This window comes from Suncus etruscus, chromosome X (genome assembly GCF_024139225.1).
Source record: "Suncus etruscus isolate mSunEtr1 chromosome X, mSunEtr1.pri.cur, whole genome shotgun sequence".
NCBI classification, from domain to species: Eukaryota; Metazoa; Chordata; class Mammalia; order Eulipotyphla; family Soricidae; genus Suncus; species Suncus etruscus.
In genome coordinates, this window is record NC_064868.1 from 50,732,659 (window position 1) to 50,747,966 (window position 15,308).

General features: G+C 42.2%; 1 protein-coding gene across 1 annotated transcript in view; it reads right to left on the reverse strand.

The window, feature by feature from the left end:
• GNL3L (G protein nucleolar 3 like) overlaps nucleotides 1–15,308 on the reverse strand; it is a 37,362-nt gene that overhangs the window by 7,380 nt on the left and 14,674 nt on the right. The window contains exons 6-12 of the mRNA XM_049767240.1: nucleotides 13,228–13,311; nucleotides 12,370–12,505; nucleotides 10,820–10,923; nucleotides 5,144–5,288; nucleotides 1,229–1,316; nucleotides 709–883; nucleotides 484–626 (exon numbers count right to left, since the gene is read on the reverse strand). Coding sequence (XP_049623197.1) covers nucleotides 484–626; nucleotides 709–883; nucleotides 1,229–1,316; nucleotides 5,144–5,288; nucleotides 10,820–10,923; nucleotides 12,370–12,505; nucleotides 13,228–13,311 — 875 coding nt within the window. The remainder of the gene's footprint in view (nucleotides 1–483; nucleotides 627–708; nucleotides 884–1,228; nucleotides 1,317–5,143; nucleotides 5,289–10,819; nucleotides 10,924–12,369; nucleotides 12,506–13,227; nucleotides 13,312–15,308) is intronic.

Genomic DNA, 15,308 nt, shown 5'->3' on the forward strand with positions numbered 1-15,308 from the left:
GATCAAATAACCAGAGTATGATTTCCCAAGTCAGAAACAGCCAGGTCAAATAGATGGCTTAAATATAGTCCAGGTTAAATATAGCATAAAATTGGTTTCCCAGGCATAGCCAGGATTGACCCCCAAATACCAAATCATGAATAAATCCCAAATATTGCTTGATACTGCCCTTCCCCAATGAAGGAAGGAAGGAAGGAAGGAAGGAAGGAAGGAAGGAAGGAAGGAAGGAAGGAAGGAAGGAAGGAAGGAAGGAAGGAAGGAAGGAGGGAGGGAGGATGGAAGGAAGGAAGGAATTTATAAGGACAAGAAACAACAGGTGATGGCTTATGAATAAGAAGTTTCATTGTTAGATAATCACAGCATACATTCCTAAACAGGATGTGAGCTGGTGCCTGCCCTGGTACCTAAGAAATCAGGCTGTTCTGCCACTAAAACAAACATAAATGAGCCTTTTTGTGCAATCTGACTCCCAAAAGGCCTTACCTCACCCAGTCAGCCAATACAGCTTTGGCTGCCTGGTCCAAATTGTACGTGCCTCCCTTCTTCTTCTTCCCCAAGCGGTGGGCCACTGCAGTCAGAAAGTGCTCAGTGGTCTGGAACCCAGAGATGCCATAGTAGTTGGAAATCTAGTAACAGAAGGAAATAAAAGAAGTAGTGAGGAAGAATGAAGGTCTGAAGGAACAGGGTAGATAGCAAAAGTCTCTGTACCTCATCCACATTACAGTGATTTAGGATGGTCTCCACTGGGGTCACAGGGTCTGCAAGCTTCTGTATCTGGATGCAATTGCACAGGATGGTACCCACTTCTGAACTGGGTCCTGGAACAATGCCTGGGGAATCTAGTAATCTGATGTATTTGTCCAGATACACTTCCTGCATGAATCTGAGATGGGAGAAAGTACAGAGGGAAACTATATCTGGCATCCTGTGGCCTTATAGTCTGAGGTGCAGCATTCTGGACAAGTTTCTTATTCTGAATCACAACTGCTTCATCTGTTTATTTGTAATTCAGTCATATGGTAGTAAGGAGGCTTTAAGAAGTTAACAGGGGAAGCACCCAGCCTCAGATCTGGCCTATATCTAGATAAATTTCGGCTTCTAACGATACCTGTGTCCAGAAAATAATGAAAGATAATAGAAAATAAGCAGAGGAACAAAGGCTGAAGATGTAGGATTTGGGTTTAGTATGGGATGGTCATGTTTTGGAGTTAAAAAACAGGATACTCACTTGGTAACCCCAGGAACAGCTCCCACATTGCACGCACGACTTCGTTTCAAACTATTGATCAGGCTGCTTTTTCCAACGTTGGGAAGGCCTACGAAGAAGCAAAAATATAGCTTTGGGAAGCAAAGGCCCTCAAGAACATTTGGCAAGATATGGGAATGCAGGGCAAGGCAGAGGTGGTGTCCAGGCCAAGAGAAGTCTGAAACAGAGCCTGCCTCCTGGTCTTGGCCTCCCACTCCAGGCACTGAGGCCCTACATGTAATGTCTACACTACTTCCCTTTTTCATTTGTGAGCACATAGGATAGATATGTTCATCTCTTTAGTGACACTTTCCTCCCATTTACAAGCAGTTTAGGAAATATTCTCAATGTGAGGCCTCTATGACACAATCCAACAGCAGGTACTAATAGGAAGTTTCCAAGACACAAACAGCTGGTTTTCATGATATATAACTCCCCTAGCAAAGAAGGAACTCATCTCTGATAGCTCTCTGTGTGGTGTTATTCTGTTTGGACAGTTGCCTTGTCCTATGACTGTCATTGTGGACTTCTCAAAATTTACCAGGTCTCTCCTCACCATTCTTTTTTCCCCAAGAAATCAAATTTATCTATGAATTGCTCTCAGAAATATTTGTTTGTGCTGTGTGCATCATCCTTGTGTAAAAACCATACAATCTCTTTTCAATGGGTCTTATCTTTTGAGTCTCCTTATGTTAAAATTCACTGCTACTATATTTGTATGCTTCTGTGACACTCAGTCTTTCTTCCACATACTGTTCTAGGTGTATCCCTAGATCTAGCTACCATATATACTTGAGTAGAAGCTGAGTTTTTCCGGCACAAAATTTGGGCCTAAAAACCTGGACTCGGTTTATACTCGGATCATACATGTTATTTAATTCAGTGTGTGCGCACTGAATCAAAGGCACATAGTCTCCAGTCACCTTCTGCGTCTGCTGGAGGAAGCGGTGCTTCAGCTTAGTCCACAAATTGCAGCTGAGCTGAAGAGGTAGGCAACTCTACTTAACTGTATGCCACTGAACTATTTAACCCACAATATTCTGCACTTTGTATGAGACCAACAGCAGTGATGATGATATCTGTGAACTCAGTAATAATGACAATGTCTGTGCTAATACCCTCACATTAGGTATAGCTGAAGCTCTGTTTGGACATACAGATGATGATGAGGAGGAGGAATCCAGTTTTGAAGGATTTTAACCTTTGTGATTTAGCTTGATTACCTGTTAAGCTGCGGATTTCTTTTTTTTTTTTTTTTTTTTTTGGTTTTTGGGTCACACCCGGTGGTGCTCAGGGGTTACTCCTGGCTGTCTGCTCAGAAATAGCTCCTGGCAGGCACGGGGGACCATATAGGACACCAGGATTCGAACCAAACACCTTTGGTCCTGGATCTGCTCCGCTGTGCTATCTCTCTGGGCCCTAAGCTGCGGATTTCTACTTTTTTTTTTTAGTTTTTCAGGCCACACCCGTTTGATGCTCAAGGGTTACTCCTGGCTAAGCGCTCAGAAATTGCCCATGGCTTTGGGGGACCATATGGGACGCTGGGGGATCGAATCGTGGCTAGCACTTGCAAGGCGCTTACCTCTAGTGCCACCTCGCCGGCCCGCAGCTTTCTACTTTGCTTAAAGTTTTAAAGTTACTCTTGCTAGTTTACAGTTTTTCTTTAGCAATAAATATTGAAAAACATTTAACCTACTGACTCCTCAATTACTGTAATTGTTTTGGGTATATATTTTTATTTTTAAAATTTGCCAGTGGCTGCTGCATTTTCCACCTTGGCTTGTACTTGAATCACTAAGTTTCCCCAGTTTTTAGGGTAAAATTGGGGGGGGGGGGTCCAGTTAATACTCGAGTATATACAGCAAGTACTCTTCCTGAAAATGTCTTGCTATCTCTCAATTTGCATTGTTCTTTCTAATTCTGCCCACCTCAATTGTTCTGCCTCTTGAGGTAATTCTCTTTATGCCAACTCCAATCTGTTTCTTTTGCATCTATTCCTTCTCTTTGTGGGCTTGTCTATTTACATGTATGTTCCTCTTTATATGATTCATATATGATTTATATGAGTCTCTTTTTTTTCTCTCCTTGTTTGTATCCCCCTAACTCAGGGGTCGGCTACTTTTTAAGACATAAAAAGCCACTTGGACTCTTTTCCGAAGGAAAATCCTGGGAGCCCTAAAACCATTGTGACATTTAAAAGAAACATAGCATTGCATACATTGTTTCTTATTTGATGCTATACGTAGGATCGTGCAGTTGGCTGTTGATCTGAAGAAAAAAAGAATTTTTTCATTTAACAATGTAAAACATATATTTGTGCAAATTAATAGCCAATTAAAATATTTAAATGATAGGCTCTCTGCCCCCCTGCTATCGGCCCTGCTGTTGGAGCTGCAGCAAAGCTTCCAAAGAGCTGCATGCGGCTCTGGAGCTGTGGGTTGCTGACCACTGCCCTAACCCTTTCTCTATTTCTTTTTCTACAAATGTGTATTTCAAAGCAGTCAAAAGTGTGTATTTGGTTCTCTCTGTGGCTGTCTGACGGTGAGGTGAAATTTGGACAAATTTATATCTCTTTTTATTATATATAATTTTTATTTTGACCATATTGGCTTACATATCTTTCACAATAGTATTTTAGGTACATATTAACATTGAATCATGGGAATTACCATCACCAAATTTGTCCTTCTTCCACCCCCCACCCCCCCTATTCCCATCCTGCATCCCATTTCCCCACCCTCACCCCCCCAGGCTGCTAGAGTAGGTGGTCCCCTCTGTGTCTAGCTTACGACATAGTGATCATATATGTTTGGTTCTGGTACTCTCCCTTATTTCCCCCTCTATTTGAGAGGCGGAACTAGATAGTTCAAGTTATGTGGTTTTGTTTAAAGAAGAGAAAAGCAATAAAGTGGGATAAAAATAAAATAAGCCGAAAATGGGTAAATCTGTATCTTATTGTAGCTAAATTCTCTTAAGAGAAGCAAAGCTGGAATGTGTGTGAATGGTTTGGTCTGCATGTGTTTTGCCTTGATGTCTGCATCTGTATGTGCCTCCTCTGGATCTAGACAGGACTTTACATATAAATAATGATACCTGTCTATACATCTATATGTATGCATAGACGTTTATGTTTCTCTATCTCTACATCTGATTCTTGCCTGTTTCTATAACCCTTTCTCCTCTGGATATGTCTATCCCTATGTCTGTCTCTATTTTTTGCTTTACTCTTTAGGCACATACAGTGAATTTCTATAAAGGTTTCTGTCTGCTATGTGTAACTCTAGATCTCTTTTGATGGTATCTTCCATACTTTTCATACCTGTTATCTTCCCTTACCACTCGCAACGAATCTACTATTTGGCTCTTCAGTTCTCTACACTTATTTAGGTATGTATATCTATATTTTCATTCAGAGTCTCACCTCTTCAACCTCTTTCTCCTTTCATGTTCTCTCACTAATTTTCTAATGCTGACACTCTCAAATCCTCTATTCTCTTTCTGCTAGCCGTATCTCAGTGCTCTAGGATGCAGACAGACTCAGCTTTGAATCTCTGTTCTGTCTTGTCTTCCCCAGGAAAACCACAAATGTTCTTTCCCCCTTCCCTGGGCATCAGTATTCTTAGCCATGAAAGGAAAATATTTATTTCTCCTTTTTGTAGCTGTCAGGATGAAGTGGCATCAACTTCATGCTCATCCCCATGCATTTGGTCCATAATTCTAACATTTAAAACACCTGGCAATTCTGGTACTCAATATGTCCACCTATTCAGATAGCAAACCATAACCCCTTCTCTCTGCCCCAGAAAAGAAGCCTAAGGTTCACAGGATCCTTTCCCTTAATGAAGCTCCTGCTCATTGAAGGAACCTGGGTTCCATGATCTTCCCAAAAAGCCTTACCCACAACACCCACACGGATATGGGTATGCATGTCTCCATGACGGCAATAGTTTCCCAGGACTCTCATGAGATTTTCAACTCCAAAGCAAGCTTTGCTTTTCAACAGTGACTCAGAGGCCTGATCCACAGGAACACTGCAATGATTCTGGAAAAAATAAAATATATCACAGAAAAGGCATCAAGTGGAAGATGGGGGTCTGAGTGCAGCTTTCAAACTTTCAAGAAATCTTTTATGGCTTGCCTGTAATCACTAAAGTGGAGAGCTTCTCACACAAACATCTCCATTACCCTGATCTTTTCAAAGACCCAAACTATCCTTGCATCTCATCTTCTCTGTTCCCCCAACTAGATATACATCTCCTACCTTCATTGAAAGGGACCAATAGGAAGACATTCTAGGTTCCACAGAGGCTGTGGTTGAGGTATGCCTCTACCTTTCACAGATGTGTTCCAGTCCACTCTTATTTATCTTCTCTGAATTTTGGTGTACATATCTGAACTACTGGGGACATATAAACTTCTCACCAAAGAAGGGAAGAAATGGTATCTAGCCCTGAGAGTTTCTTTTCTTGATTCCTCATGTCCTTCATATTATTCCTTTTTCCTTACCACCAAAACAAGACAAATAGGATATAACCTAAATATATAGCAATAAGAATCAGGGTAAAGAGAGATAGCCTTAAAGTAGAATATTAGCTATTAGGAAGGGAAGCTTACCACTTAACATTTTTGTCACCAAAAGGGTAATACATTACAAATGAGATATAACATGTCTTCCAGGTTAGCAAAGATTAAAACATTTGATAATATAAAAAGATGTAGGAGAAAAGGTTTCCTCAAACATTCACCTACCCCAACAATGAGAAATAAACAGAAACAGAAATTTGGAGGAAGGTGGTAATTTGTCAGTGTGTATAAAAATGTAGAATGTAGGCCCGGAGAGACAGCACAGCGGTATTTGCCTTGCAAGCAGCCGATCCAGGACCAAAGGTGGTTGGTTCGAATCCCAGTGTCCCATATGGTCCCCGTGCCTGCCAGGAGCTATTTCTAAGTAGACAGCCAGGAGTAATCCCTGAGCACCGCTGGGTGTGGCCCCAAAAAACAAAAAAAAATGTAGAATGTGGGGCCGGTGAGGTGGCACTAGAGGTAAGGTGTCTGCCTTGCAAGCGCTAGCCAAGGAAGGACCATGGCCCCCGGTGTCCCATATGGCCCCCCCAAGCCAGGGGCAATTTCTGAGTGCTTAGCCAGGAGTAACCCCTGAGCATCAAACGGGTGTGGTCCAAAAAAACAAAAAAGAATAAAAATAGGGGCCGGAGAGGTGGCGCTAGAGTTAAGGTGTCTGCCTTGCAAGCACTACCGTAGGACGAACCGAACTGTGGTTCGATCCCCCAGTGTCCCATATGGTCCCCCCCTGTTGTGTATGTAAATATTTTAGGGGATTATTATGTTACTGACCCTAACCTGATTGGTGATTGTGCCCTACCCTAGGATGTGACCTGGCATTCTGCCCCCACCCTAGGGTAGAACCTGATTCTGCTTCCACCATGGTTGGTATCTGATCCCACCATTGGGTGGTACCTGATTCTGGGGGATAAAAACAAGGGTCTGTGGAAAGCGAGGGGCTTTTTGGCAGGAACTGATGCTGAGGCTTTGGACTTCAGTCTTGTCCATGGAATAAAGCTAATATTTCCACAAGCCTGACTATCTGTGAGCTGTTTACCCGCCGTTTCACCTCAGAACTGTCGGCTAGACAGGGTGGCAGACACGTGCTCCAAGCTGGAGGGGAAAGACCTCATCCTCCATCCCTCCATCAGTCAATCTCTTCAGGGGCTGACTTGCAACACCCCCAAGCCAGGAGCAATTTCTGAGCGCATAGTCAGGAGTAACCCCTGAGCGTCAAACGGGTGTGGCCCAAAAACCAAAAATAAAATAAAATAAAATAAAAATAAAAATAATGTAGAATGTATGAAGCCTATATCCTAGTCACTCCAACAGCCTTTTGTTACCTAACTAACTGGCCAAGAAGACATACAAGTGGTGGTTATGTTTTATTAAATGAAACTTTTGTTTTAGGGGCCAAAGATATAGCACAATGGTAGGGCGTTTGCCTTGCACGTGGTCAACCCCGGACTGATGGTGGGTTGAATCCCAGCATCCCATATGGTCCCCCATGCCTGTCAGGAGTGATTTCTGAGCACTGAGACAGGAGTAACTCCTGATGCGTCACCGGGTGTGACCCCTAAAAGAAACTAAACCAAAACAAAACAAAACCCAATAAGGTGGGTGCTGATCCCTACCATGTGATTGGACTCAGGAGAGCCTTATAAAAGACAGCTGCCTTGCTCCCTGTCTGTTTTTCTGCACAAGACAGCCAAGAAGATGCCATAGAACACAATATCCAGGTCCCAAACCTAGAGAGCCTCATAAAAGACTGCTGCCTTGCTCCCTGTCTGCTTTTCTGCTCAAGACAGCCAAGAAGATCCCATCGAACATAATCTCCAGGGCCCAAACCTGGTAAGGGACCCACCCAATAAGGTGGAGCCCGAGGAGCCAGGCTGCTCAAGGCCACACATTTTCTAACCCATGAACCAAGCACAGGTCATAGTAAAAGCCACTATACAAGTGTTGCAATGGGGAAACAATGCAGGACAACATCATGCATAGAGAATGAAGATGACCTGAAAAGCCTCTTAGATAAGGAGTGTAGAGTATTAATATGGAGGATGCTCAAAGAACTCAAAGAAAGCATAGATCGATCTGAACGACAGAACTTACAACTGAAATAAGAAGTCTAAAAAATTCAGTAGATGAAATGAACACCTCAATGAAAAGCCTCTCCAAAGGAGTAATAGCAGCTGTGGATGGGGTCAGTGAGCCAGAGGATGAGATGCAGAAAAACTCCATACAGCAGAAGAGATTGTAAAGAACCTTAAAGCAAATGATCAGACAATGAATAACTACTCAAAAAATGTGAACAGATGAAAATGGATATGTCTTTGATAAACTCAACAGAAACAACCTAGAAATCATTGGAGTCCCAGAGACTCAGGAAGAGAATATTAAGAAGAATTGGAGGAAGTGTGAGAAGAGGAAGAAGAGGAATAAGGGGAAGGAGAATAAAAAAAGGAAAAAGAGAAAGAAAAAAGCAGAGGAGGAGGGACCGAAGAGATAGCATGAAGGTAAGGCATTGGCCTTACATGCAGAAGGACGGTGGTTTGAATTCCGACATCCCATATGGTCCCCTGAACCTGCCAGGAGCGATTTCTGAGCATAGAGCCAGGAGTAACCCCTGAGCGCTGTCGGGTGTGACCCAAAAACAAACAAACAAACAAACAAAAAAGCAGTGGAGGAAAAGAAAGAAGAATAAAAGGAGAAAAAAGTGGAAGAGGAAGAATAAAGAGGAGAAAGAGGAAGAAAGAAAAGAGAAGAAAAAGACAAGAAAAGAGAAAGAAGGGGGAAGAAGAGGAAGAAAATGAAGAGGAGGAGAAAAAAGGAAGTAGAGAAAGAAAAAGAATAAGAGAAAGAAGAAAAAGAAGAGAGAAAAAAGAAAAAGAAGAGAGAAAAGAAAAAATGAACTGAAGATTTATTTTTAATTTCTTCTCTTATAAGAGTGTTTAAGCACTATTGTGTTTCAGTTAAAAAATTTAAAAACGGGGCCAGGCGGTGGCGCTGGAGGTAAGGTGCCTGCTTTACCTGCGCTAGCCTAGGAGACGGACCGCGGTTCGATCCCCCGGCGTCCCATATGGTCCCCCAAGCCAGGAGCGACTTCTGAGCGCATAGCCAGGAGTAACCCCTGAGCGTTACCGGGTGTGGCCCAAAAACCAAAAAAAAAAAAAAAAATTTAAAAACAACAATTAAAACTTTTGTTTTACCATCACAAAGGTATATCAAAAAAAAAGATATATAAACATATAAAGATCTCCAAGGGAAAAAAAACAAATCATAAGATGACACATGATACACCCAAACAGGATCTTTTCCTTATATAAATCTATAAATATGTGAAGTATGGAAATATATTTGAAAGGATACATACCAAACTGATAATGGTTACCACTTTAGTATGAATAAAGATTAAAATTAGAGGTATCCATAATGGGATATTTAAGCCTTATCTATTATTGCTTTATTTTTTCCTTACTTATTTGTAATAAGTACTATATTTTATACATTGTACAGATTTTTTTTTTTGGTTTTGGGGCCACACCCGGCATTGCTCAGGGGTTACTCCTGGCTGTCTGCTCAGAAATAGCTCCTGGCAGGCACAGGGGACCATATGGGACACCGGGATTCGAACCAACCACCTTTGGTCCTGGATCGGCTGCTTGCAAGGCAAACGCTGCTGTGCTATCTCTCTGGGCCCACATTGTACAGATTTTTAAAAGGTTTCGCAGGCACAGTTTCTCCATATAAGTAACCAATGTCTCATTATGTGTTAATATTTTACAATGAAGGCTGGAGCAGCCGGAGCGACATTTGTCTTGCATACAGCCAACTCAGGCTTAATCCCTGGCATCTTGTACAGTTCCCTGAGCACTGCCAGGACAGATACCTGAGCAGAGAACCAGGAACAACCCCTGACCACTGCTGGGTGTAGCCCCAAAACAAACAAAAACTCAATATACAATGAATAATGGAAAGAAAGTAAAGGGATTTAGACACTTACCTTGTGTGCAGCTAGTCTTGGTTAGATCTCCAAAACCAAACAGTCCCCCAAATACTTCTACAACCCCTCATGAACACAACTACTCTGAATTAGCCCCCAAGCACCACCAAGTATGGCCAAAAACACCCCCCAAAATGTTTTACAATGAAATGTACTGCTGTATTAATGATATAAGTAAAACAATCATATGTCTTGGACTACATCTACGGTGCTTAGGACTTACTCCTGGCTCTATGCTCAAGGATTGCTCCTAGAGGGGCCCTGGGAACCAACCATATATGGGAGTCAATGGATCAAACTCAGGTCAGCTGAATGCAAAGTAAGCATACTTCCCAATGTACTATGGGGCTCAGGGCCCCTGATTTAATGAGAAAAATGAAAGCATGGAATTTTTTTGTTTTTGTTTTTTTGGTTTTTTTTTTTTTTTTGAGCTACACTGGCTGTACTCAGGACTTATTCCTGGGCTCTTCACTAAGGGGTCACTTCTGGTAGGATTTGGGGACCAAATGTGGTGCCAAATATCAAAACCAGGTGACCTGCATAGAAGACAAATGCCCTACTCACATCTATCACTCTGGCCTCCAAATCTATGTATTTTTAAATTAGCTAATTTTTCCCCAAATTCTCTATAGCCAGCAGGTATTTCTCTGACATCTGAAAAATATGTCCCCTGAAAGGAACAAATAAAGTGAAATTAATATCAAGAAGTCATTAAGTAGGGGCTGGAGTGATAGCACAGGGGGTAGAGTGTTACATTGTGCATGGCCAGCCCAGGTTCAATCCCTAACAACCCATATGTCCCCGAGCCTACCAGAAGTGATTTCTGAGCACAGAGCCAGGAGTAACCCCTGAGTGTGCTGGGCGTAACCCCAAACCAAAAAGAAATCATCAAGTAAAGCAAAAAGCTCAGACTTGAAGGTCTAGGGCTAGAGGTCTGAACCAAGCCATGAACCCTCAATAGTGGCTTCCAGGCAGTCTTCAAAGAAGCTAATACCCCTGTAGCAACTTACCAGGTTTTTGACCTGATGCTGTGTACTGGCCTTGAAAGCCACAGTTGGTAGCTCATTTTTAAGGTATTCCAGCCACTTCTCCACAATTTCCTTAGGGACCAGATCTGACAAAAATAGGAATAGACAGGTGGTAAGCAGACATCACCTAAGGGTTCACTCTGAAGACAAATTCACCCTTATCCAAGGTTTGTGACACATTCTGCAAATAATTATATCCCTGGCCCTGCCAGTCCCTAATTCTAACTAGGTTAGAGTCAGAAAGAAGGGGCCAGAGAGCTAGCATGGAGGTAAGGCATTTGCCTTGCATGCAGAAGGATGGTGGTTCGAATCCCAGCATCCTATATGGTCCCTCGAGTCTGCCAGGAGCAATTTCTGAGCATAGAGCCAGGAATAACCCCTGAGCACTGCTGGGTGTGACCCAAGAACCAAAAACAAAAAAAAAAGTCAGAAAGAACAGCCTAGTAGAGGGACCAGCAGACAAACTAGTTGTTGGAAGAAAGCTGCCTTTCTTCCAAGTTACAATAGCGATAATCTTCCCTCAGTCTGTGTTCCCTATCTCCTTTCTGAACCATTGTAGGTAAGGTCAAATGTTAAGAATTACTCTGAGAAAGTTACCACCTGTGAAGTACTGACCACGTGCCAGGCAGTACACATTACAACCCTGGGATACTGGAACAATCATACAATTTTATAAGTAGAAAACAAGTGACATAAGAAAATCTTCCAAGGGGCCCAGAGAGATAGCACAGCGGCGTTTGCCTTGCAAGCAGCCGATCCAGGACCAAAGGTGGTTGGTTCGAATCCCGGTGTCCCATATGGTCCCCCGTGCCTGCCAGGAGCTATTTCTGAGCAGACAGCTAGGAGTAACCCCTGAGCACCGCCGGGTGTGGCCCAAAAACCAAAAAAAAAAAAGAAAAAAAGAAAAAGAAAATCTTCCAAGGTTCCAGAGAAAATATAGTGCTGGGAAGAGATACAGACCAGAGTGACTTTTAAATCTTCGGACATTTATACTTTTATCTTTGGGTTCTAGCTTGGAGGAGAAAAAGTTTGTCAGTCAGTTATAGTCAGATATGTGTCAAAATGTGTCAAGAGCAGGGCCGGGCGGTGGCGCTGGAGGTAAGGTGCCTGCCTTGCCTGCGCTAGCCTAGGACGGACCGCGGTTCGATCCCCCAGCGTCCCATATGGTCCCCCAAGAAGCCAGGAGCAACTTCTGAGCGCATAGCCAGGAGTAACCCCTGAGCCTCACAGGGTGTGGCCCAAAAACCAAAAAAAAAAAAAAATGTGGCAAGAGCAGGGGGCTAAAAAGCAAAGCAGGTTAAACTCTATTTCCAAATTCAACTATACTGCCTCCACCTGAGTTCATGTGCACATTTATGTTTATACAAATGATTTAACCTCTTGGATTCTTGGTTTTTAAATCTGAAACAAGAATTCCTACCTTTCACAACTTTTACAAATACCAGTGCATTGTAAGTCTCAGTTCTTGCTCCAATATACCATTTTAAGACCTGGCCCCTACCCCGCTTCATTCAATCCTGCTCAACACTTACCAATCTTGTTCAAGACCAGGACCAGTTTCTTGTTGCCTTCTGCCTGCAGGACAGCTTCCTCCATTTGAAAACACCTACAACCCAATGGGTCCCTAGCATCCAGAACTTCCAGAATCACATCAGAGTATGACACCACCTGTCAGAACAGAAGATGAGGGTAGGGGCTGGAGCAGTGGTGCAGCGGTAGGGCATTTGCCCTACATGCAGCTGATCTAGAACAGACTGCAGTTCAAACCCCCAGCATCCCATATGGTCCCCCAAGCCAGGAGCGATTTCTGAGCGCATAGCCAGGAGTACTCCCTGAGCATCAATGGCTATGGCCCAATATAGCGAAAAAAAAAGAAGATGAAGGTAAAATCAAGACAATAATTAGATAGCAGCAACTGGAATGATGGTACAGTCAAGAGGATGTTTGCCTTTCACATGGCTGACCTAGGTTCAATCCCTGGCATCAAGTATGATCTCCCAAGCACTGTTAGGAATAAGTCCTGAGTGTAGAGGCAAAAGTAACCCCTTAGCACTGCCAAGTGTGGTCCAGAAAAAAAAAGAATGATGTAGCAGCCACACAGGCCAATTAAAGAAAAGTATCTCCCATGTCAGTAAGGAAAAACAGAATAAAAGATGACATTAAATTGGTATATTCCCCAAAGTCTTAAAAAATGCCCCCCCCCAATCCAAAAGAAACATATAAGGGGGCTGGAAAGATAGTACAGTGGGCAGGGTCTTGCTTTGCATGTGACCAACCCAGGTAGGCCAACCCCTAACACACCTCTAGGAGTGATCCCAGAGCAAAGTCATAAGTGAGCCGTGAGCACCACTGAATATGGTCCAAAAAATAGAGAGACTAGATCTCCATACCTTACAGAACTCCCTGTAATAAGACTTCCTTGAGGCCTCATCATTCAGCTGAGGAAACGTATTTAGTTCCTGTATAACTTCATCCTAAAGGGAAAAAAAGGTCCAGAAGAGGTGAGATGGAGCTTTGGAAAGAAGTGGTCAGGGGATTCATCTGAGTTCAATTCAATGAAAAGTAATTCTGACCTGCCAACAAATTTGGGACCTGAAGAATAGATCCATATGATGCATGTTTGTATATAAGTGTGTTTTCAAAAAATGGGAGAAAAGGCATTTGCAACCTTATGTTCCTTTCAGCACTATTTACAATAGTCAAAATCTAGAAACAGTCCAAGTATCCAAAAACATATGACTAGATAAACTATGGTATATATGCAAATGTAATATTATTCTGCTATAAGAAAATAAAAAAATCAAGCATTTTCTGTTACATGGATGGATATGGAAAGTATTATATTGAGTGAAGTTAATCAATGGGAGAGACTGACACAGAATTCTCTTTTATATGTGGAATATAAAGAAGTATAAAAACAAGTACACAAAGACAACAGAAACAAAGAACATGAGAACTGGTTTTCAACAGCTGTGGGGTGCTGGGGAGGGAACAATGACTATGGTAGAAGAAAGTTCAACTGTAAGGAAGAGGTGATGTTGTTGAAAGGTGGTAAAATGTTATACGTAAAACTCACAGTAACAGTAACAAACAGTACAGAAACAGTAAACCATACTACAGAAAATTATGAAAAAGTACCAATAAAGACAGATTAGTGGGTAGGAGGTAAACGGAGTGTGTGGGGCACACTAGTGGACGAAAGTAGACACCAGTGAAGGGATTTATGTTGAAACATTGTATGTCTGAAACCCAAATCACTAATATTTTGTAATTTCACAGTGACTAAAATAAAAAAAACTGGGGGAGGGCATTTGGGACCACATCCAGAAGTACTCAGGGGTTATTTCTGGCTCTGCACTCAGAAATTACTCCTTACAGGCTCAGAGAACTATATGGGATGGCAGGGGTCAAGCCTGGGATGACCACATACAAGGCAAAAGCCCTACCTGCTGTGCTATTGCTCTGCTCTTCCCCAAAAATTTTAAATGTGTATTTAAGCAACAGCTAGAAAGCTAGAATGTACAAAAGTGTAAAAGAATGTGAGAGGGAGGTATAAGTGAGAAAAATTATGTAGGAATAAAAATGGGCAGGTAAAATACATAGACTACATTAGAAAAAGGACAATTTCTTGGGCCAGAGCGATAGCACAGTGATAGGTCATTTGCCCTGCAGGTGGCCAACCTGGGACTGAACCAGATTCGATCCCCAATATTCCATTAAAGTCCTTCCAAGTCTTCCAGGAGCTATTTCTGAGTACAGAGCCAGGAGTAACCTCTGAGCACTGCCAGATGTAGTCCACCCCCGCAAAGGAACTGATTTGAAAGGTGCATAGTATTCCATAGTGTATATATACAACTTCTTGATTCATGAATGATTTCTATTTGATATGGGACATAAAAGAGCAAAGTAGTAACAAAGGTCCAAAGGCAACATAATGGGGAACTGATCTACGCAACTAAGTTATAAGGGTTGTGAGAATGGACCTGTGGTCCTTGGGAGAGGGAGTACACTGGTGTTGGGTATGGTATTGGAATTACATTCATAAGAAACATTAATACAGTATTGTAAACTATACTTCTCAGTCAATAAAACAATTTTTAAAGAAAAAGGACTATTAATTTGATATTACATATTTTGTGAAATGAGAAAAACAGAAGCCCTAAAAGGAAGATATCTCATTCCCCTCAACATGTTTTCTCAAACCTCTCCTAATACACACTCTCCCTGTTCTCTACTTCTGTATCTTCAATTCCTACTCCAAATCTCTAATCACTGGGATCCTCTATATATGATCTTTACAGTATTGTACAGTCACAAATAGGTGTCAAAAATGGCGATACACCTCTCTGCCTCCTCCTTTCCTCTGTCTCCATGGTTTCTCAGCTTCTCTTTACTGGCTACCCACTTCCACTCAAACAATCTAACATCCTTCTTTTATCCTCCTCATAAGCAATGGCAAAACACACACTTA